The 19,601-nt window shown below is 60.5% G+C and overlaps 2 protein-coding genes and 1 long non-coding RNA gene across 7 annotated transcripts in view; 2 read left to right on the top strand and 1 right to left on the bottom strand.

Moving 5' to 3' along the window:
* The window catches only part of LOC109729226 (uncharacterized), a 29,407-nt gene extending 24,466 nt beyond the window's left edge, over positions 1 to 4,941 (top strand). For all 5 annotated transcript variants that reach the window (XR_012914221.1, XR_012914219.1, XR_012914218.1 and 2 more), the window contains one exon: positions 4,817 to 4,941. This is a non-coding gene — a long non-coding RNA (uncharacterized LOC109729226). The remainder of the gene's footprint in view (positions 1 to 4,816) is intronic.
* Positions 3,891 to 12,966, bottom strand: DDX51 (DEAD-box helicase 51). Its single transcript, XM_020283085.2, is given in 15 exon segments — positions 3,891 to 6,038; positions 6,172 to 6,306; positions 6,394 to 6,457; positions 6,583 to 6,684; positions 6,855 to 6,971; positions 7,042 to 7,157; positions 7,235 to 7,421; positions 7,642 to 7,787; positions 7,878 to 7,986; positions 8,239 to 8,345; positions 8,482 to 8,553; positions 8,632 to 8,777; positions 8,967 to 9,117; positions 12,397 to 12,624; positions 12,627 to 12,966. Coding segments are annotated over 15 exon segments (2,007 nt in total). The 5' UTR covers positions 12,927 to 12,966; the 3' UTR covers positions 3,891 to 6,011.
* A 76-nt stretch (positions 12,967 to 13,042) lies between these two features.
* Positions 13,043 to 18,535, top strand: NOC4L (nucleolar complex associated 4 homolog). Its single transcript, XM_012779732.3, has 15 exons — positions 13,043 to 13,196; positions 13,344 to 13,464; positions 14,032 to 14,138; positions 15,148 to 15,255; positions 15,528 to 15,677; positions 15,759 to 15,858; positions 15,947 to 15,981; positions 16,509 to 16,559; positions 16,737 to 16,848; positions 16,972 to 17,032; positions 17,171 to 17,281; positions 17,468 to 17,628; positions 17,743 to 17,825; positions 18,170 to 18,283; positions 18,374 to 18,535. Exons 1-15 carry the CDS (start codon positions 13,080 to 13,082, stop codon positions 18,491 to 18,493), a joined length of 1,551 nt encoding a protein of 516 aa, XP_012635186.2. The 5' UTR covers positions 13,043 to 13,079; the 3' UTR covers positions 18,494 to 18,535.
* Positions 18,536 to 19,601: the final 1,066 nt, after the last annotated feature.

Raw genomic sequence — 19,601 nt, 5'->3', positions numbered from 1 at the left:
CCTGTAGCTGCCAGTAGGATCTTGGCCATCTCTTTGTTTGCTTTATGCGTCTCTCCTGCCTGAAATTTTCTGTCCTCTAACCTCATCCTTTCTAGCCTCTCCTCAGGCATCTCTCCCTCTATGCCACTTCTAGCAGGTCCCGCAGGGTTTTTTTTACTTAACCTGTCTATCTTTTGCACCCTATGCCTGATATCTGCGGCTGCCTGGTTGACAAAAGCCATCATAACGGCTGCCTTGCTTTCCTCTACAGAGGGATCTATAGGCGTGTACTGTCGACAGGCTCCCATAATCCTCTCTAGATAGGCTGCCGGCCTCCCTTCAGTTCCCTGCCAGACATCCCCTACCTTGGCCACATTGGTCAGCTTTCGTGCCGCTGCTCGGAGACCAGCCGTTAGAGTCTGGTGGTAGACCCAGAGATGCTCCCTGCCTTCAGCCTCATTGTAATCCCAGGAAGGTTGCTCTAGGGGAAAGGTCCGGTCGATGACCCTGGGGTTGATGGTGGGCCTCATGTCCTCTCCCGGAACCAGCTTTCGTGCCTCCCCCTGGATTCTCTTTCTCTTCAGTTGTGAAGAGGACCTTAAGCAACTGTTGGCAGTCGTCCAATGTGGGCTGGTGCATGAAAAGGACAGAATCTAAAAGGTTAATCAGGTCCCTCAGGTTTTTGGAAAAATTGGCATTCTGGTACTTCCAGTTGTAGAGGTCACTCGTGGAGAAGGGCCAATACTGGCATGCCTGCCCCCATCCACCCCAGGGGGTTCTGTCGCCTGCAGGAGTGCCTTTACAGGGTCTGGATCTGGGGTCCAGCCAGTGCCCGGTCCCGTAGGCTGGTCCCTCTGCTGGTGGTCCTGCGTTCTCCTGAGCTGCAGGAGCAGTAGGGGCTGCCCCAGGCTTATACGGTGAGGGCGTATTCCGTTCTAAATCTGTAAGGTCTGGATACAAATTGGAGTCAGGCAGAACTGGCAGTGAGCCCATGGAGGGTTTCTGCCCACCTTCATTCTTCTCCTTAGCATTCCTAGCTACAAAAATCTTTTTCTTTTTTTTTTTTTTTTGAGACAGAGTCTCACTTTGTTGCCCAGGCTAGAGAGTGCCGTGGCGTCAGCCTAGCTCACAGCAACCTCAAACTCCGGGGCTCAGCGATCCTACTGCCTCAGCCTCCCGAGTAGCTGGGACTACAGGCATGCACCACCATGCCCAGATAATTTTTTGTATATATATTTTTAGTTGGTCAATTAATTTATTTCTATTTTTGGTAGAGATGGGATCTCACTCAGGCTGGTTTCGAACTCCTGACCTTGAGCAATCCTCCTGCCTCGGCCTCTCAAAGTGCTAGGATTACAGGAGTGAGCCACCACGCCCGGCTAAAAATCTTTGCTTTTTCTCTGGGGGCGGGCAGGATCGTTTTTAGCCAGGGTGGTGGTTCCTGAACCAAGTCCTGCCACACTATAATGTAAGGGATTTAGTCCGGATGGCCGTGATGGCCCAAAACTACTCCTTCACCTTTTCAATGAGTGAGGCATCAAATGACCCCTCCTGTGGCCACCCCACCCCAAAGGTCAGCCACTCCGCCTCACAGAGGGTGATGAATTTTCCTTTCTTGACCTCTAGCGAGAGGGCCCTTGCCTTTACATCCTTGAAATGGCCCACCAAGATGGACAGAGGCATTGAGAAAGTCTGGCCCATGTCTGTACAAGGGAAAACCTAGAAACAAAAAGGAGCGAGAATGTTAAGATACAGGCTTGGATGGTGTCCCAGGGGACTTCTTTTCACCAGCTGTCTTCTTTTCACCAGTCGTCCACCATTTCTTCTTGTTGCAAAATGGACAGGGACACTTAATCCCGCTCTGGTCCTCGTCTGGGTGTCCTAGGAGAGGGTCTCAGACCAGTCAAGGAAGAGGGCTTAGAACGAGTTATGGTACACAGAAGACAACACACTGAGACACAAACAATGATTAATACACTAACCTAGTCCGGACTGCTTCCCCAACTCCCTTCTGACTGAGCCCCAGGCTCCTAGGTCAGCTGCAGGGAATTCCCGGGGCCAGAGGACGTCTCCTTCGGACCCCGACCGACGACCCACCAGCGCGTCCGCCTAGGTCTCTTGCCGGTCCTAACTATTCGGAGACTTCTGGCACTCCCTCTACTGACTCACCCTGTGCACTGAGGTAAGGGGAGGTCCTGGATGAGCCCCCAAATGTTCTGTCCGGATCCTGATACCCCAGAACAGAGAGCCAGTCACCCAATAATTTGGGTTACAATAGGGAGTTTATTGGGACTGGCTCGAGGTAGGGTCCAGGCCCCAGACCAGCACCAACACAGGGGCCTCTCAATGGACAAGGACCTCTCTGGTAAGGTTTCAGCACGGGTTTTATACTTTTAGTTGTTGTGCAACTCAGGTTACTGGTTACAAGTGATATCCCAAGCCCACCTGGCACCTACACACCCCACACAAGCTGTTCACACACTTCACACACTGACCATACTGGCCGTGTATTCTGATTGGTTGGCTAGGTTCCAGCACCTCATCAATTAGTGCCTTGTAGTATCTCCCCTGGGGTCTTGTGTTTTTTGTTTGTTTGTTTCTTTTATTTACTCTGCAGAAGCCCGTCATGGCTTCAGTCAGGCTAAGTGGCAACTAAGCAAGCGATATACAAAAGCCAAGGTACAGGGGCCAAGATGGCAGTTAGCTCGTGTCCCACACTTGGCTGATTTCTTCCCATCTGGATCAGTTGTTGCTTCTTTCCTTTAGGTTTTCGTTTGGGTATTGACACACCTTGTTTAGTCTCTGAGCTGGTAGGTGGTGTCTAGGGGTGAGATTCGACCACTTCCTGTATGAGTCAGTGGGTGCCATGAAAAGGCTGTGCAGGGTGTCCTCCCTGTCAGTAGGTGGCGCTTGCTTGGAGGAACATGCTAAGCTGTTTTTGTGTCCTGTTATCAGCTCTTGTTCCTGTAGAGAGAACTCTAGTGCCTCAGGTGGTGGGTGGGGCCCTGGGACTTCCAGGTGTGTCCTTTTCTCCCCCGCGGTGAAGGCTGATCTAGGAGAGAGTCTAGGTGGAGCTGGGTTGGGTAAGCCTGCCCTCAGGCACCACCAATGCAGTTAGCAGGGGTCAAAGTTCTGTTCTCTGCTTCCAGGACAAGCTGTCAGGGAGGGGCTGGAATGGCCCCGCTCAGTCAGAAAGTCTGCGTGTGGGGTGGGGCTGTCTGAGACCCGCCGTCTGGAGCAGGCCTGGCTCCTTTCCACCCTCCCCAACTACGCAGCTACTCCTGGGCCTCCCCTGCTGTGATGCCGGCATGGAGGTTCCCTGCACAGGGACACCACCTGGGCTGGGCACATGCCCCCCCCCTTTGGGATGAGGGCTGCCCTCTAGGATGCTGATCTGCCCCTGAAGGCACACACACCTCAGTAGGCTGTTCATGAATATCCCTTCTGGGCCCCAGAGTTCAATCTCTATCCCCATCAGGGAGAGGAGTGTCGGTCCCAAATCACCCTCGGGGAGCCCAAGCTGGGTCTATGTCTCTCAGCCTCAGGGTCTGCCCAGTTCTCCTGGGATCACCGGGCCAGCAGCACCTGGGAGGGCTGGCGGGTAGGGAGCTCACCCTCTGAGTTCCCCTCAGTCAGCTGTAGGGCCGCAAAAGGGGGAATGAGGCAGTATGGCGCCTGCCATGCTGCTGGAGTCTGTGCATAGGGAGGCGCCTACGGGAATTGGGAGCCTGGTGCCGCGTCCGCTACAGGCTTGCCGCTCACTGGCGGTGGTCTCTGGGCTGGTGTCCGCTGGTCTCTCCACCCGCTGGGGAGCCCACTAGCAGTCCGAGATGCAAGGGAGGGGAAAGTTAACGGCTCCACCTACCCTTTGCCGCTCCTCTCCAGGCTCTATGTTGCTCATTTTAAAAATAAGCGATTACTTTACCTTTTTTATTTCAGCATATTATGGGGGTACAAATGTTTAGGTTACGTGTGTTGCCTTTCCCTCACTTTACCTTTTCTTGTTGAGTCACACACTGAGCTCAGGGCCTTGGTGGGAGAGGCTCTCTGGGCCCACTCGGTACCGGGCCCACTTCTGTCTTCCAAGAACCTCCCACCTCCCTTTCTACTGTCTTTAATCGTTCTTGGTACTGACTCCTTCCCCTCGGCATTTAAACATGATCAAGTTCATTTCACCAGTGACAGGATGGAAAAAAATAGTGCGACACACACATATATATGAAATACTAGCTTTAGTTTTCTTAACCACTTCGGTACGAGCGTCGACTATCGTCGACAGCCACAGATGAACACGCACAGCCCAGCGTCAACTTTAGCTGACAGCAATGATGACTTTTCTAATTTTTCATTTATCAAAATGTGAACATTTAAAAATAACAATGAAAACATATGTATATGTTATCTGATTTATATTATAATTAAAGCTGCCTGTAAAGTAAAACGGATTCGTTGTCAGTGCACAGCACAAACTACCGTGTGGACTGAGTGCCGGCTGTGGGCAAGGTGAGCGTGCCGTACCAAAGTGGTTAAACAAAGCACTTCACTGCGACGATTCTCATACTGGGCGATTTACCCATTTACAGTGTACAATTCAGTGGTTTTCAGTAAAAATGTTTACAGAGTTCACCCCATTTCCACAAGGAACTGCATCCTCAGGGCCAGGCACCCCACCCTGGCCCCGTGGACCGGCTGCTCCGAACAAATGGAGTCACAAAGGTGTGGCCCCTGGGGCTGATGGGTTCAAGGGTCACCCAGGTAGCCCGTGTTGAGGCCCAAGTCAGTGGGGCTGTTTGTCTCATGAACAGAATATTGATAATTCCGGTTTGTTGCTTCCCAGTCAACCAGAGAAAACGGCCGAACCGGGAACCTGAGCACGAGCTACGCAGAGGCCGCATCTCCCGTTCTGCCGACTGCAGCCCGAGGTCTGTCCTCGCCTGGGAAAACGCAAGCAGTGAGTCAGCCTGTCAACACCACCCCCGCTTGTCACCTCACACACAGGTCCAGGCACAGCCGCAGGCGACGCGTCGGACTTTGGCTGCCCAACAGCAAGTTCAAGCGCTTCCCGCGGCAGCAGGTTGACTGTCCCACCGCAGACACAAGCCCCAGGTGTCAAACGCGGGACAGGCCCAGACCCGCAAGCCCAGCTGTGCCGGGCGGAGGGGGGAGTGCAGGCCCCAGAGCTGGGCGGGAGGCCTGCGGCCACCCCAGCTTCAGCCCATGTTCGGGGCGTGCTGTGTGCAGCTTGCACAAAACCGAAGGCCTTTTGTATGAGAATGTTTCTATCCCCAGGAAGTTTGTAATCTCTAGTTAGTGTACTTTTCCTGGTGCCCTCGTGATCTGTACCTGTTCTCACGTTTCCTCAGCTTGCGGCTGGGCGGTCCCGGCTGATCTCAGTGCCAAGAATGTGTGTTTTCACATTATTTTACTGCAATGGATAATGTGTCCACGCAGAGAAACAAAGTCTTCTCCTGGTGCTCAATGCTTCCCATGTGTAATTTCCATCATATTTGTGATGAAGCAACTTCTGTGAGTTTACAGTGAGGCAGCGGTCACTCAAAGTAAAACGTTGACTACACAGCCGGCTTCTGTGGTTTGTGACGCCTCCCGGGGGTGATGACACAGGTCCAGAAAGGGTGTGTCTGTGTCACCTCAGGGAGCAGCCTGTGCCTGGCACAGCCACCGCACCCAGGAGGGCCTCAGAGAAGACGGTGTTGCTGCAGGCCCAGCTCATGGCCGAAACGTGGCAGGTGCGGGTGTGTCCGGGCAGTGTGCACAACTTCAACGCTGTTCTCAGGGTGGGCTTCTGCAGCCTCAGGTTTAAAGGCAACAAGCCGTGAAGTCTCGGGCCTGGGCCGAGCTCCTGAGCCGACTTCCAGGCTCCGGTGGAGGAGCGTGGGCAAGGCTGTGTCCACGGCTGCGTGCGCAGAAGCCCTGAAGAATTCCCGTCTTTCTCACACACGACATCCACTGCTTGGGGAAGGAGGCGAAGGCACTGGCCCCACGGCGGTCCCTCTGGTCCTCCAAGCCCCAGCCTAGGCCACCTTCTGCTTCCACTCTTCCTGGGGGAGGACGAGGGCTCAGCACCTCCCCTCACCAGCCTCACGCACCCGTCTCCACCCTTTCCTTCCTCCTCCCCGCGTGTCGTGATGACACCCTCCGCACAGCCCCGAGGCTTGAGACGGCCACCCTCACCTTGACCGTCCTCTCCAGCTGGGCCAAGGCCTCCTCGTAGCGAGGGACCAGCGGCTGCAGCAGCCTGCTGGGGAGCTCCCGCCGCTCCAGCGCGGGCACCCCGCCTTCCATCAGCATCTGGCCAAACCTCCGCTCCTGAAGGGAAGCCATGTGTGGGAAGGGGTCCCGGACACCCGCGGCACCCAGGCAGGAGCCCCACCTCTTGAGACCCTCTCGCCTCACCTGCACCTTGAGCAGCAGCGTGAAGGCTTGTCCGGCGTGCCCAGCCCGGGCCGTCCTCCCGACCCTGAAACCAACACGCCGTCTCCAGACAGCAGCCTCTGACTCCGGGGGCCCGACGGGGGCCCCTCTCCAGGCCGCCCCCCGCCCCCCCCCGGGCCACATGCAAGGTCCCACACAGGCAGCCCTCACCGGTGCACGTAGGTCCTCAGGTACTGGGGGGCGTCGTAGTTGACCACCAGCTCCACGCCCCGCACGTCAATGCCGCGGGCGGTAGCGTCCGTGCTGATGAGGCTGCGGACACACAGCACTGTGGGCACACGCTGGGGGTGCCCACGCCAGCACCCGGCTCTGTGGGGTGGCTCTGGGGGCGCAGGAGGCCCCTGTCCCAAAGGGCCGGGGACCCAGTGGATGCCTGGCGTGCAAGCCCCGCCCTAGAGCCCGGCGCCCCTCCCCGCACTCACAGCTGGATCTTCCCCTGTTCAAACTGCTTCAGGATGGCCCTCCTCTGCCCGGGCCCCAGGCGGGAGGAGAACTCGGCCACGTCCACGCCTCCGAACGCTCGCACCAGCAGGAAGAGCCTGCGCAGAAACACGGCTGCAGCCCAGTGGCGCCGGGGCAGACCCGGCGCAGCTGAGCCCCGGCCCTCACCTGTGCGAGTTCTCCCGGGAGTTGGTGAAGCAGAGGACCCTGGAGAAGCCCATCTTGAGGACCAGGTGCAGCACGAGCAGCGGCTTGGTGCGGAGGCGGCAGGGCACGTAGTGGTGCTGCAGGAGGCGCGGGGATTGGCGGGAGCCCAGGCACCCGGGGGCCACCCTGCCCCGCGCGCACACGCCCCACTCACCGTGAGCCCCTCGGGGAAGGCGTACTTCCCTCCCGCTTCCCCCTCGGCGTCTTTGGGGCCCCCGTGAGCCGCACCCACGGAGAAAAGCCGGGGCTGGTGGAGGCCCAGCTGCTGCAGCTTTTCGGGGTTCTGGGTCAGAGTCGCGGAGAAGAGCAGCTTCTGCAGGGGCATCTGCGGACAGCAGGTGCTGGGAGAGGGGCGAGAGGAGCGCTGGAAGGAGCCGTCCATAGCCGCCTGCGCTCCCAAGAAGGCTTCCCCACGCTGCCGGTGCACGGGGCAGCCCGCACCAGCCAGGGCGGGGCTCTGACGGGACAGAACTCGCCCCCGCCTCCTCCCAGGGCCGCGGGAAAGGAAAGCAGAGCAGTCTCTGCCTAGGGCCAGCAGCTCCCGAGCTCAGTGCTGGGTACCTGGCGGCCGTCTCGGCCTGGAGCTGCCTCCTCTGCAGCAGGGCGCAGGGCTCCCTGGGGCCCGTGCTCTGGAAGGCGGCGGCCACCACCCGGGGCAGCCAGGACTGGTGCATGCTGTCCACCATGCGGTCGGCCTCGTCCACGACCTGCGGCGGAAGCCCGGCAGTGGGTGGTGGGGAGGCTCCGGCCAAGGCCAGCCCTTCGCGTCCAGCCCAGGCTCCAGGAAGGGCACCTACCAGGAAGCGGAGCTGTTGGAGGCTGAATCCCGGGGTCTGGTCGATGTGGTCCACCAGGCGGCCAGGGGTGGCCACCACGATGTCGGCCAGGCAGCGATAGCCATCTGCCCTGTAAGCCACAGTGTGGTTCCACAGCAAGGTCGTCCTGGGGCCTCCTGACAGCAAGACACCGCCTGCCTCGCCTCCCACGGCCGGCCCCCGCCCCCCCACTGGGGACCCGGCAGACGGCGCTGCCACAGGCTGCTCACAGGAGCCCAGCGCCACAGCACAGTGGCTGTTCCACTCGGGCTGCCTGCGCCTCAGGGCACCCAGGGCTGCAGCAGGAACCCTCCCCAAGAGCCCACTGCCCAACGAGACCTACGTCTTCTGCACGAGGCTCTCCTGCTCCTTGGCCAGAGTCTTCTGTCCCGTAACCAGGGCAACACGCAGAGGTGTGGTGTCTGTGTAGACGTTGAACACTTTGCTCACCTGCAGGAAGGCGTCTGTCACTGGCCTGGGGGCATCCGTTGTCCCCCTCAGCCCAGTCTGGGTCCCAGGGGCGGAGCACACGCAGGCCCAGCGTGGCAGCTGAGGCCACGCTGACCTCCAGCGCGGGGTCACCTACCTGCTGGGCCAGCTCCTTGGTAGGCAGCACGACCAGGGCGCGGACGCGGCAGACCACTCGCCGCAGCAGGGCCTGCAGGGAGGCTGCCGCGTCAGCAGAGCCGGCTCCCGCCCACCGAGCCCCTGCCGTGGGTGGGGGGGGCACACGCACCTGCACCACCGGGATGACGAAGGCCAGCGTCTTCCCGCTGCCCGTGGGGGCAGAGACGCAGAGGTCCCTGGGCCGGTAGCCGCCTCTGCCCACCAGAAACCCGCCGGCCGCGCTCTCCAGGAGGGCAGGGATCACGGCGGCCTGGACTGGACGAGAAGAGCAAGAGACAAGTCCCGCTGGTGCCAGGGCCAGTGACTTCCCTGGCTGTGGCCTCCGGCTGTGTCGCTGGAGCCTGGGGGCCCCTCCCTCGAGGACAGCGCCAGGGCCAAGGATGCCGGACGCGGCAGGGGTTCCCGGACCACGGTCATGCCCCCCACCTGCCCAGGGCTGGGCACCTGGGAAGTAGGAGGAGATGCCCTGTGCCCGCAGCTGCCTCTGCAGGTCAGGGTGGACCTCGGGGATGTCCTCGATGGGCACGAGGCCTTCAGCGATGTCCTTTCTGACACGGCTCGGCTCAGCCAACCACGCTGGCAGAAAAGGCTGGACCTACACGACAGAGAACCCAGTGCGTGTGCCAGAGCCCTCAGGCGGGGACGCAGAGCACACGGCAGCGAGGAGACACGCTGAAGCCGCAGAGGCTGGAGAGAGACCCGCAGAGCCTCCTGCAGAGTCTCCATCTCCTCCTCGACACCCACCTCCACTCGGCCGTCAGAGAAGCTAAAACACACACAGCAGCGGGTGCCCCTCGCTGGGCAAAGCCAGATGGCGACCTCCCCCAGCACCTGCAGCAGTGACCATACCTCACCTCACCGCACCGCACCTGAGGCCCTCCGTGATCCAGCACTCACCTTCCCAGCCACGCCTGCACACTGAGCTCCGCCTCCCGGACTGTGCCAGGCTCTGCCCCGCCCAGCACACAACCCCCCAGGTGGTAGCCCTCTGGCTTCCTCCTCTTCGCATCCTGGCTCAGAGAAAACTTCCACACACACCCCCATCCCAGGGCAGCCGAAGTGGCTGCAAAACCTGCCTGTTCTCCTCACAGGAACCACCCTCCCCTCCCCCAGGTCTCTTCACCAAAACACACCCCCCCAGGGAAAGAGGCTGGTGCAATCTCCTGTGTTCCGTGAGATCACGAGCATACAGTCCCATCTATCAGCTCTTCCGTTTCTCTAACAGCAGTTATCCTAATAATTTTCACTATCTGAGAAGCCTCTGCTTCAAAACGAAAAGTTCTAATGGTGGAACTAACACCAACAAACCTAGACTGACTTCATGGTTGTCCACCATCTTACCATACCTGATAATGTGAAAGCATAATTAAGAAGTAATTGACCCCCTATAATTGGCTTCAAGCCAACCACATAACTACTATGACTTTCTCTATTCAATGTGTTAATAAAATAATTACATAACTTTGTCAAAGTTAATTTACAGGTTAAACTCCTGTATATCTTCATGGCGTGTCCAGTCCAATTAAAATTTCCAGACGCTGCTTCTCCCATTATGGAGGAACTCATATATTTCCACGACCATACTTTATTAATTGTATTTCTCATTAGTTCCTTAGTTCTTCATATTATTTCCCTAATACTTACTACTGAACTCACTCATACAAGCATAGATGCTCAAGAAGTAGAAACAGTATGAACTATTTTACCTGCAGTTATCCTAATTCTTATTGCCCTTCCATCACGTATTTTATGTATGATGGATGAGATTACTACCCCCTCCCTAACTCTCAGAACCATAGGTCACCAATGATACTGAAGCTATGGATATATGGATTACCAAAACCTAAACTCTGACTCATAGTTCCTTCATCAGACCTCAAACCCGGAGAGCTCCATCTGCTCAAAGTTGACAATCGAGTAGTACTACCCACAGAAATATCTATTCGAACGCTTATCTCTTCAGAGGATGGACTACATTCATGAACTGTACCTTCCCTAGGCATAAAAACAGATGCTATCCCAGGGCGCCTAAATCAAGCAACCATAATAACTTCTCACCCAGGCATTTATTATGGTCAGTGCTCAGAAATCTGTGGTGCAAACCACACCTTTATGCCAATTGTACTTGAACTAGTTCCCCTAAAACACTTTGAAGAGTGACTGCTATCTTTATTGTAACACCACTGCAAAGCTAATTAGCGCTAACCTTTTAAGACTGAAAGTCTAAGCCTTTCCACAGTGAGATGCCACAATTAGACACATCAACATTATTTACTACAACCTTTTCTATTGTCCTAGCCCTATTTTTCAACTGAAAGTTTCAAAGTTCAATTATCCCTTAAATCCAATATTAAAAACTGCTAATAAGCACCAACATATCAACCCTTCAGAAACAAAATAATCGAAAACTTATTTGCCTCTCTCATTAACCCAACAATTGTAGGAATCCCTACTGTAATCTCTATTACAGTCCCTAGCATTCTTTCCCCTTCCCCCTCCTGTCTTACTGGCACCCTATTAGCCTCTCTATAACGATTAATCCAACCAGTACTAAAACAACTAATGGCAATATGCAACATCAAGGGGCGAACCTGATCTCTTATACTTATTTCACTAACCCTATTTATTGGCTCAACCAATTTGCTAGGCTTATTCTTCACTTATTCACCCCTACCACACAGCTGTCAATAAACAGGTGTGGGCCGGGCATGGTGGTTCACGCCTGTAATCCTAGCACTCTGGGAGGCTGAGGCATGTAGGTTGCTCAAGGTCAGGAGTTTGAAACCAGCCTGAGCAAGAGTGAGACTCCGTCTTTACTATAAAATAGAAAGAAATTAATTGGCCAACTAATATATATAGAAAAAACTAGCCGGCCATGGTGGCGCATGCCTGTAGCCCCAGCTACTCGGGAGGCTGAGGCAGCAGGATTGCTTGAGCCCAGGAGTTTGAGGTTGCTGTGAGCTAGGCTGACGCCACCACACTCTCTCTAGCATGGGCAACAAAGCGAGACTCTGTCAGTAAAAACATAACACAACACATAACATAGCACAAAGCATAACACAACAAAACACAAAAATAAAATAAAATAAGCAGGTGTGGCAATCCCTCTCTGAGCAGCCGCAGTTACCACAGGCTTCCCCCGTAAGACAAAAGCATCCCTGGCCCACTTCCTACCGCAGAGAGCGCCCATTCTTCTTATTCCCATACTAGCAGTTATCGAGACTCTCGGCCTCTTCCTTCAGACTATAGGAGCTCCCTGAACGCACACAAGAAAGCCAATACTGGTGAGAGAAGAGGACGCGAAGAGCGAGTTTGACAGCGGGAGATGGAAACAGCGTCTGTACAGGAGCCACAGATTGTTAGGTTTGTTCCAGGTGGGAACCCGCAAAGTATGTGCAGAAGAAAACATGCTTAAAAGCAAAACTCAGGCTTGTAAAACAACAGCCGCAGGAGTCTGGGGAGTCCCTGAACTTTGCAGATCTAACAGCTGCCGCCAGCATTTCTTCCCTCCCTCCCTGAAGGAGATCAAGGCCGTCCCTGCCTAGCTCTCCTGATAAGGACGACGCCAGAGCAGGATGGATGTGACTGGGGCAGGGGCCTCGGGAGCTGGTTGTCTAAAAAACCATTTATTGCAAGCAGCTGTTCTGGCCCAGTTACTCCCAGGAAAAAAGCAAGGCTCTCGACCTTTTTCTCTAGTGGACGCTTTTTCGCCTCCACCCATCTGCACCCAGATGCCCCAAACAAACAGCATTCTGCTACACACGAGGCTTCGTGTGTCTCTCTGGGCTCCGAACCTAACAGAAATCCGCCCGCTCAACCCACGCTCCGCTTCCCGCCCAAGCCCGCCGCCCCCGCCGCCACGCGAGCCGCTCACCTTCGACCTCTTCATCCTCCCGAAGCCCCCCAGCACCAGGGCGGGGGCCGCGGGCTCGGCCGCCTCCTCCGCCGGCCGTCCGTCCGGAGCCGCCTCGGCGCGCCCGCCGCGCTCCCCGGGCGCCTCCTCGCCGCTCCCTGCGCGGAGCAAACCCGGGCCGGGTCGAGGCGTCAGCCCCCGGTGCCGGCGCTCCGGAGGGGAGCCCGGCCCACCCGCGCCCGCCCCAGCCCACCTGCGTCCGCGTGCTCGCCATCCGCCCTCCGCCGCTTCCCCCGCGGCGCCTCGGGGCTCCCCGGCGCCTCCGGGCTCCCGCGCCGCCGCCTCCGGGGCCGCCGCCGCCGCCTGCCCGACGCCTCAGAGGGCGCGTCCGCCTCAGAAGGCGCGGGCTGCCGCTGCTGCCGCTCGCGGGCCCGGGTCTGCAGCCGCTCCAGCAGCGCGCGGGCCCGCTCGCTCGCCCCGGTCTCTTTTTTCGCCGCCGCCGCCGCCTCCTCCTCGGGGCCCGGGTACCGCGCGACGTGGAACAGCGCCATGGCCGGCAGCGCACGCCGTACCGGCTCGCGTGTGGGTACGATGTCGGCGGCGCGCGGCGGTGACGTCATGGGCGCGCGGAGATGGCGTCAGCGGCGCTCGGTGGTGACGTCACGGGCCGCGCGCCGGTCGTATCTCCCGGCGGCGGTGGCGGCATGGAGCTGGAGCCGGGGCCAGAGGGCGCGCGCCGGGCGCTGGGCCGCTGGCTGGAGGCGGTGCTGGCGAGCCGCGGCCAGGCCAACGCCGTGTTCGACATCCTGGCCGTGCTGCAGGTGCCGGCGCGGGGCGCGGCCGGGTCCCGGGGAGGTTCGGAGACGGAGCCGGAGGGGCAGGCGTGTGAGGCCGCGCGGTCGTGGGGTGCGGTGGTGCAGGGGTGACAGCTCCCGGCGGGGCGCGCTGGCCCCGGCCTGTTCTCGCAGTCTGAGGACCAGGAGGAGATCCAGGAAGCGGTGCGCACATGCAGCCGTCTTTTTGGGGCCTTGCTGGAGCGCGGAGAGCTGTTTGTGGGCCCGCTGCCCTCTGAGGAGTCGGTCATGGCAGGTGAGCGCCCTGCAGGGACCGGTGGCTGCTCCCTCGGCCTCGGCTCTCTGATCGCACAGTGGGTCGGGGGCAGGCTTTGTCACCATGGGGTGGGCACCCCAGAACCCTGTCTGCAGGCGTGGGGGTGGCGGGAGGGCACACCAGGTACCGTGAGATGGGGATGGTTCTCTTGGGGAAGAGGTGAGACAGGTACCCTGGAGCCAGGCTTAAGTGGACGCTGAAGGAGGCCTGCCTTTCTCCTGTATGTAAGTTGGTGTCGCTTGGTGCTGACACTAAGCATCACTGAAAACCTGAGCTTTGTGTCCCAATCTTTGGGACTTCCAGATCCTGGAGTAAAGAGAGGGCACAGGGTCCTAACCCTGGAAGCTTGGCTGGGGGCTGACCTGGGTCAGGGCCCAGGGAATTTGCTGGTCCCAACACCTGCCTGGAGGCTGTGGTGACCTGTCTCCAGCTATAGAGACTAAGTAGAAGGTGATTGGGGGGGGGTAGTCAGAACCTTGGGCAGCGCCAGGCCTGGCATATGTGGGCCTCAGTGTGGTCTGATGACCACCTTGACTTTGTTTGCAGGGTCCCAGGGAGCCGTGCGCAAGTACAAGGTGTGGCTGAGACACCGCTACCACAGCTGCTGCAACCGCTTGGCGGAGCTCCTGGCCCACTCCTCCTTTGAGGTCAAGGTGAGTGGGAGTCACGGAGCCGGCTTCATCTTTGTCCATCCCCTGCACCCTCCCCCCTCCCAGGCTGTCCACGCAGCAGAGGCCCGGGGCTGCGGGTGCACATACCTCTTCACACTCCTGTCTGTGTAAGGATGCTTCCTTCCTTTGGCTGGTTTCCTGGTGGGCAGCCTCGCTATCTCCTGACTCGCAGGAGCATCATGTGGTGGGGTTTCATGCCCGTCCAGGAATGTGGCTGTCCCGTCCAGTGCCATCACTGGCTAGGTGCGGAGGGAGAGCCAGAGCCAGTGGCACTCAGCAGAGCCCACACAAGTTGGGAGTTGGGAATGCCTTTTAGACAGGCGTTCGAACAACTCCACAAACATGGTAAAAAGATGCTAGCTTGTCTGCTTTAAGTGGAAAATTACACAACATACAAATCATGTCCCAATGGAGCCCTTAAAGAAGTTGGCGACTGGAGCCTACAGCTGAATCCCAAGGGCCTTGTTGACCAGACCCCAGGACGGGCTCCCTGGGAGTGGACAGGCCTCCCTGGCTGGGGCTGCTGTTTCAGTCTACAGTGTCACCCATTTGTGACCATGGGACCATGACTGCTGAGCCCTGAGGGTTTCTCACACTTGTGTTTTCACGACTGTCACCGAGGGTCAGAGAGACATTCTTGTGATACGGATGGATCTCCTGGTTTCGAGCAGCAGTCTGGCTGTGACGGATGGCCTCTGGTGTGGGGCTTGACGGGACAGCAGCCTGCCCGGACCCAGGCGGCCTCGTGACACGGTTGTGGCCTGTATGTGCTCCTCAGCCCACACCTCACCAACTTGAAACCTCCTTATCGTCTTGCCTGTCTCGGCAGTGGACGTGGAGGCCTAGAGAGCGGCCCAAGCAGGGGAAGGCAGGGTCCCCTCTCTCTCTGTGCCTGTGGCCCAGCCTTGGCTGAGTGGGGCTCCCTGGCTGGGGTGAGCTCTGGGAACCGTCTGTGGGGAGTATCTTGGCCACTCTACCCTCTGCTTCCCAGGAGCTGGCGCTCAGCACGCTCATGAAGTTTGTGAAGCTGGAAGGAATGCACCCCTTGGAGAAGCCCAAGTGGGAAGGCAACTACCTGTTCCCCCGCAAGCTCTTCAAGGTGAGGGCCTCGGTGGAGGCTGTCAACCTCATGGGGTGGAGGCCAGGGATGGGCCCTGGTGTGGGCTGGCTGAGCAGGCGGGTGCTGGATGGGACGCTTCTGGCTGCCCCTCCCTGTAGGAGTGAGACTGGCTGCCGATCCATCGGTCGTGGGAAGCAGTCTGGCTGTGACAGTCGGTCTCTGGAGCGGGCTTGGCGGGGACAGCAGCCCGCCTGGACGCTGCTGGACTGCGCCTGGCAGGCGCAGAGGTGCTCACCCGTCTCTGCCCCCAGTTGGTGCTGGGCGGCCTGCTTTCGCCTGAGGAGGACCAGAGCCTGCTCCTCTGCCAGTTCCGGGAATACCTGGACTACGATGACATCCGCTACCACACGATGCGGGCAGCTGCGGACGCCTTGGCCCGGGTCACCGATCGGCACCCTGAGGTGAGTGGCCCTGTCCCACCTTCTTTCTGCGGGGGGGGGGGGGGGGGCGGCAGCCAGATGCTCAGGCCAGGCTCCTGGCAGGTGTCCCTCACCTTCTGGAACAACGCCTTCACGCTGCTGTCCTCCGTGAGCCTGCCCCGCCAGGAGCGCAAGCTCTCCCACTTGTACGTGCCGTGCTCAGGTGAGTGTCCCGCGGGAGGGATGAGAGCGGGCCGGGCCACCAGCCTCTCTCCTCGTGCTGGGTGACCCCGGCCCCTGCGTCCTTGCAGGGCCGTCAGACAAGTGGAAAGTCGTCCACCTGAGGGTGAGTCACTCTGGGGGGTGGGCAGCCTTCCGGGGCGCGGCCTCTCCCCTCTGGACGGGCATGGCCCACGGACGTCCACACGTGTGGGACCCTCAGGCCTGCCCACCGTCCCCCGCTTTGCCAGAGAAAGCTCCCAGGAGGGAGGTGCCAACCGGCAAGGCCGCCAGGGCCACTCACGGGCAAGCGTAGAGGAGATGCGGTCAAGGCCACTCACAGGCCTCTCGGCCACGCCGTTTTCGTGGACCATGTTAGACATGGTGCGCGCTCCACCCTTCTGTGCCCGCGGGGAACGTTTACCCCCTCCCCTCCTCTCGCGGGGTTTCTCTCCTGGCGTTTCTGAGACCTAGAGCTTCAGGGCCCCGTGTGGGGTTCTCAGGTTCCAGGGACTCGAGCAGCTTCCGACTTAGGCAGGGACGGGCCGGCAGAGGCGGGAGTGGCGTGTGCTGGTTGTCAGGGCTGGGGGCTCCGGGGCTGAGCGCGGCGGGGCGGGGGAGGGAGGGTAGCCATGCAGCCTGGCCCCGTTGCAGGAGCACAGGAAGGTTTTCCAGGCCATGTGGCTCAGCTTCCTCAAGCACAAGGTAGGGGAACTGGGGGACGTCCCTCCTGGTCTCCCTGGGGTTGGGGGACATACCCTGGTCTTCCTGGGAGGGGTGGCGCATCCTGGTCTTCCGGAAGGCAGGGGATGTTTGGGTCGTCCCAGGGTAGGGGTCCCAGACTTCCCGGTGGCTGCGTGCTGACCGCCTGCGGCCCCGCAGCTGCCCCTGAGCCTCTACAAGAAGGTGCTGGTGATCGTGCACGACTCCATCCTGCCGCACCTGGCGCAGCCCACCCTCCTGATAGACTTCCTCAGCAGCGCCTACGACCTCGGTGAGCCGTTCCTCTCCCTCTCGCGGTGGCCGAGCCGGTGTGGGCAGGGGGGACACCCGGGGACTCGTGCTGGGGGCCAGGGTGGGCGCAGGGAGGCGGCTCCACAACCACTTGTCGTTGCAGGGGGCGCCGTCAGCCTCTTAGCCCTGAATGGCCTATTCGTCCTGATCCACAAGCACAACCTGTGAGTCCCCTGAGCGCGCAGGTCTCCCCGACGTGCCCAGCCCAGCCCCCCCCAGGCTGGGTCCCCTCTCCCGAGCGGGTCAGGTTTTGGGGGGCCCTGCTCTGTCCTGGCACACTGTGACCGCCGCCCTCTCCCCAGGGAGTACCCCGACTTCTACCGGAAGCTCTATGGCCTCCTGGACCCGTCCGTCTTCCATGTCAAGTATCGCGCCCGGTTCTTCCACCTGGCCGACCTCTTCCTGTCGTCCTCGTGAGTGCCGGGGAGTACCCTGACCCCGGCCCAGCGCTGCTGGGGTCCCCGGCTGCCCAGAGCGGGGTGCAGGGACACAGCTGGGTGCCTGAGCCTGCCCGTGCCTGGGGCTGCAGCCTGGGCCAGGGCAGGGCTGGGGTCGGCACACCCCGGAATCTCACACTCACACCCTGCCGCTCCGCCCAGCCATCTCCCTGCCTACCTGGTGGCCGCCTTCGCCAAGCGCCTGGCCCGCCTGGCCCTGACGGCGCCTCCCGAGGCCCTGCTCATGGTCCTGCCCTTCATCTGCAACCTGCTTCGCAGACACCCCGCCTGCCGCGTCCTCGTGCACCGCCCTGGGGGCACTGGTGAGCGCCGGGGAGGGCCGGGCCCGAGTGGGGTGGGGCGCCTGGCGCAGGCCCTGCCCGGGTCCTGTGGCCCCAGGACGGCAGATGAGGGACGACGTCTTGTCTCGTTCCCAGAGCTGGACGCTGACCCCTTCGACCCCGCAGAGGACGACCCCGCCAAGAGCCGGGCCCTGGAGAGCTGCCTGTGGGAGCTGCAGGTGAGGCCACCTTGCCTGGCCCTGCCCCACCCCACCCCACCCCCAGCCACCCGTGTCCGCCCACCTGCCCAGCCAGCCACCGCCCAGCCCCTCCCAGAACACCCACCTGCCCGCCTCCCTGCGTGGACCCGGCCCCTGCTGCCTGGTCACCTGGGGGAGCCCTTACCTGCCTGGAACCACTCCTGTCCCTCACGTGGCTGCGTGGACGGTTGGCTGCACTCAGCCCTGCGGATCTGTCTGTGGTCGGCAGCTCAGAGGCCCCAGACAGGGAGGTCACGCTCTGGGCACCGGGCAGGGCTGCGGTGGCGCCGTGCCCCGCCGATGGCTCCCTCCTGCCCTCCCAGGCCCTCCAGCGCCACTACCACCCTGAGGTGTCCAGAGCCGCCAGCGTCATCAACCAGGCGCTGTCCGTCCCCGAGGTCAGCATCGCGCCGCTCCTGGAGCTCACGGCGTACGAGGTGAGGGGCGGGGCGCAGGGCTGTTGGGGCGCAGGGGTTGGGCCCCAGGTCTGCCGAGCGCAGCCTGAGGGTCGCCGTCTGTCCTCGCAGCTCTTCGAGCAGGACCTGAGGAAGACGGGGCCCCAGCCGGTGCCGCTGGAGTTCGTCCCGGCGCAGGGCCTGCTGGGCCGGCGGGACGGCCTCTGCGCCCAGCTCTTCACGCTCAGCTGACCCGCCCCACCCTGCGCCCCCAATAAATGGTTTTGTAGGACAGTGGCTCTGGGCGGTGCGGCCTGGGCGGCCCCTCACGCCCACCAGACCTGCCTGGCGACGGTGCCCTGCGGGGTCCTCTGCTGCCTTCTCTGCGGCCTTGGCCCGGGCTCCAGGCAGACGGGCGCAGGTGCTGGGCCAGCCGCCTCCGGCGCCCCTGGGCCACACCCCGGCATCCTCACCTGCGCAGTCAGACCTGGGGGACCCAAGGGGACCCTGCCCCGTCAGTCATGGCGGGAGCCATGGGGGGGCGGGTGTGTGGTGGGATTGGCGTTACGTGAGTGCGTTTACGTGAGTGCGTGCGCAGTGGCTGAGTGTGAGCAGTGTGTGTCTGGGATGTGAGTGTGGCGGGGGGGGGGGGGGGGGGGGGGGTGAGCACCAGGACCCTCCCTGTTCCCGGAACCACCGAGCCCCCGGGGCTGGGAGGCCTTGAGCAGAGGCCCAGGGCCAAGCGTCTGCCCAACAAGTCCCACTTCGGAGCCACCATGAGTTCCAGGCAGCTGGGAGGTAACAGCCTTGTTTGGTTTCTAACGTATTTATTTTACGGGGTCCCATTCGTGCCAGCTGAGCCTGCTACTCCACCTGCAGTAGGGACCCGGGTTTCCTTCTAAAAACCTGCCTGTTCAAGGACAGAAAAGTCAGTGGCAGCAGCACCCGTGGACTGTGCCTCTCTGGGCGGCAGGACACTGCTGCCCCTGCTCCACGTTGCAGCTACTTTGGTCTCAAGGGACCTGCTCTGTCGGCTGTGGGACCCACACGTGCTCTGCGGGGGCTTCTGGGAGCAAGTGGTGGTGGGGACGGAGGTGCCCCTGCCCCGTGAGGTGTGGGGACGGAGGTGCCCCTGCCCCGTGAGGTGTGGGGACGGGAGCCAGCCCTGCTGCCCAGCTGGCGCTTCCTCTTCCCTCCAGTCTGCGCTGTGCTGGCGCCTGCCCCAGGGCCTTTGCACCGCCACACCCTCTGCCTCTGCAGCTCCTCCCTGCATTGCCCCATCATTACGGCCCCAGTTTGAACTTGGCCTCGGGAGGCCTGCTCTGGGCGCCCGGTTCAGTCGTGCACATGCACACGCACA

This window comes from Microcebus murinus, chromosome 22, assembly GCF_040939455.1.
Source record: "Microcebus murinus isolate Inina chromosome 22, M.murinus_Inina_mat1.0, whole genome shotgun sequence".
NCBI classification, from domain to species: Eukaryota; Metazoa; Chordata; class Mammalia; order Primates; family Cheirogaleidae; genus Microcebus; species Microcebus murinus.
The sequence above is the reverse complement of the archived record's forward strand: the minus strand, read 5'-3'. Positions and strand labels throughout refer to the sequence as shown.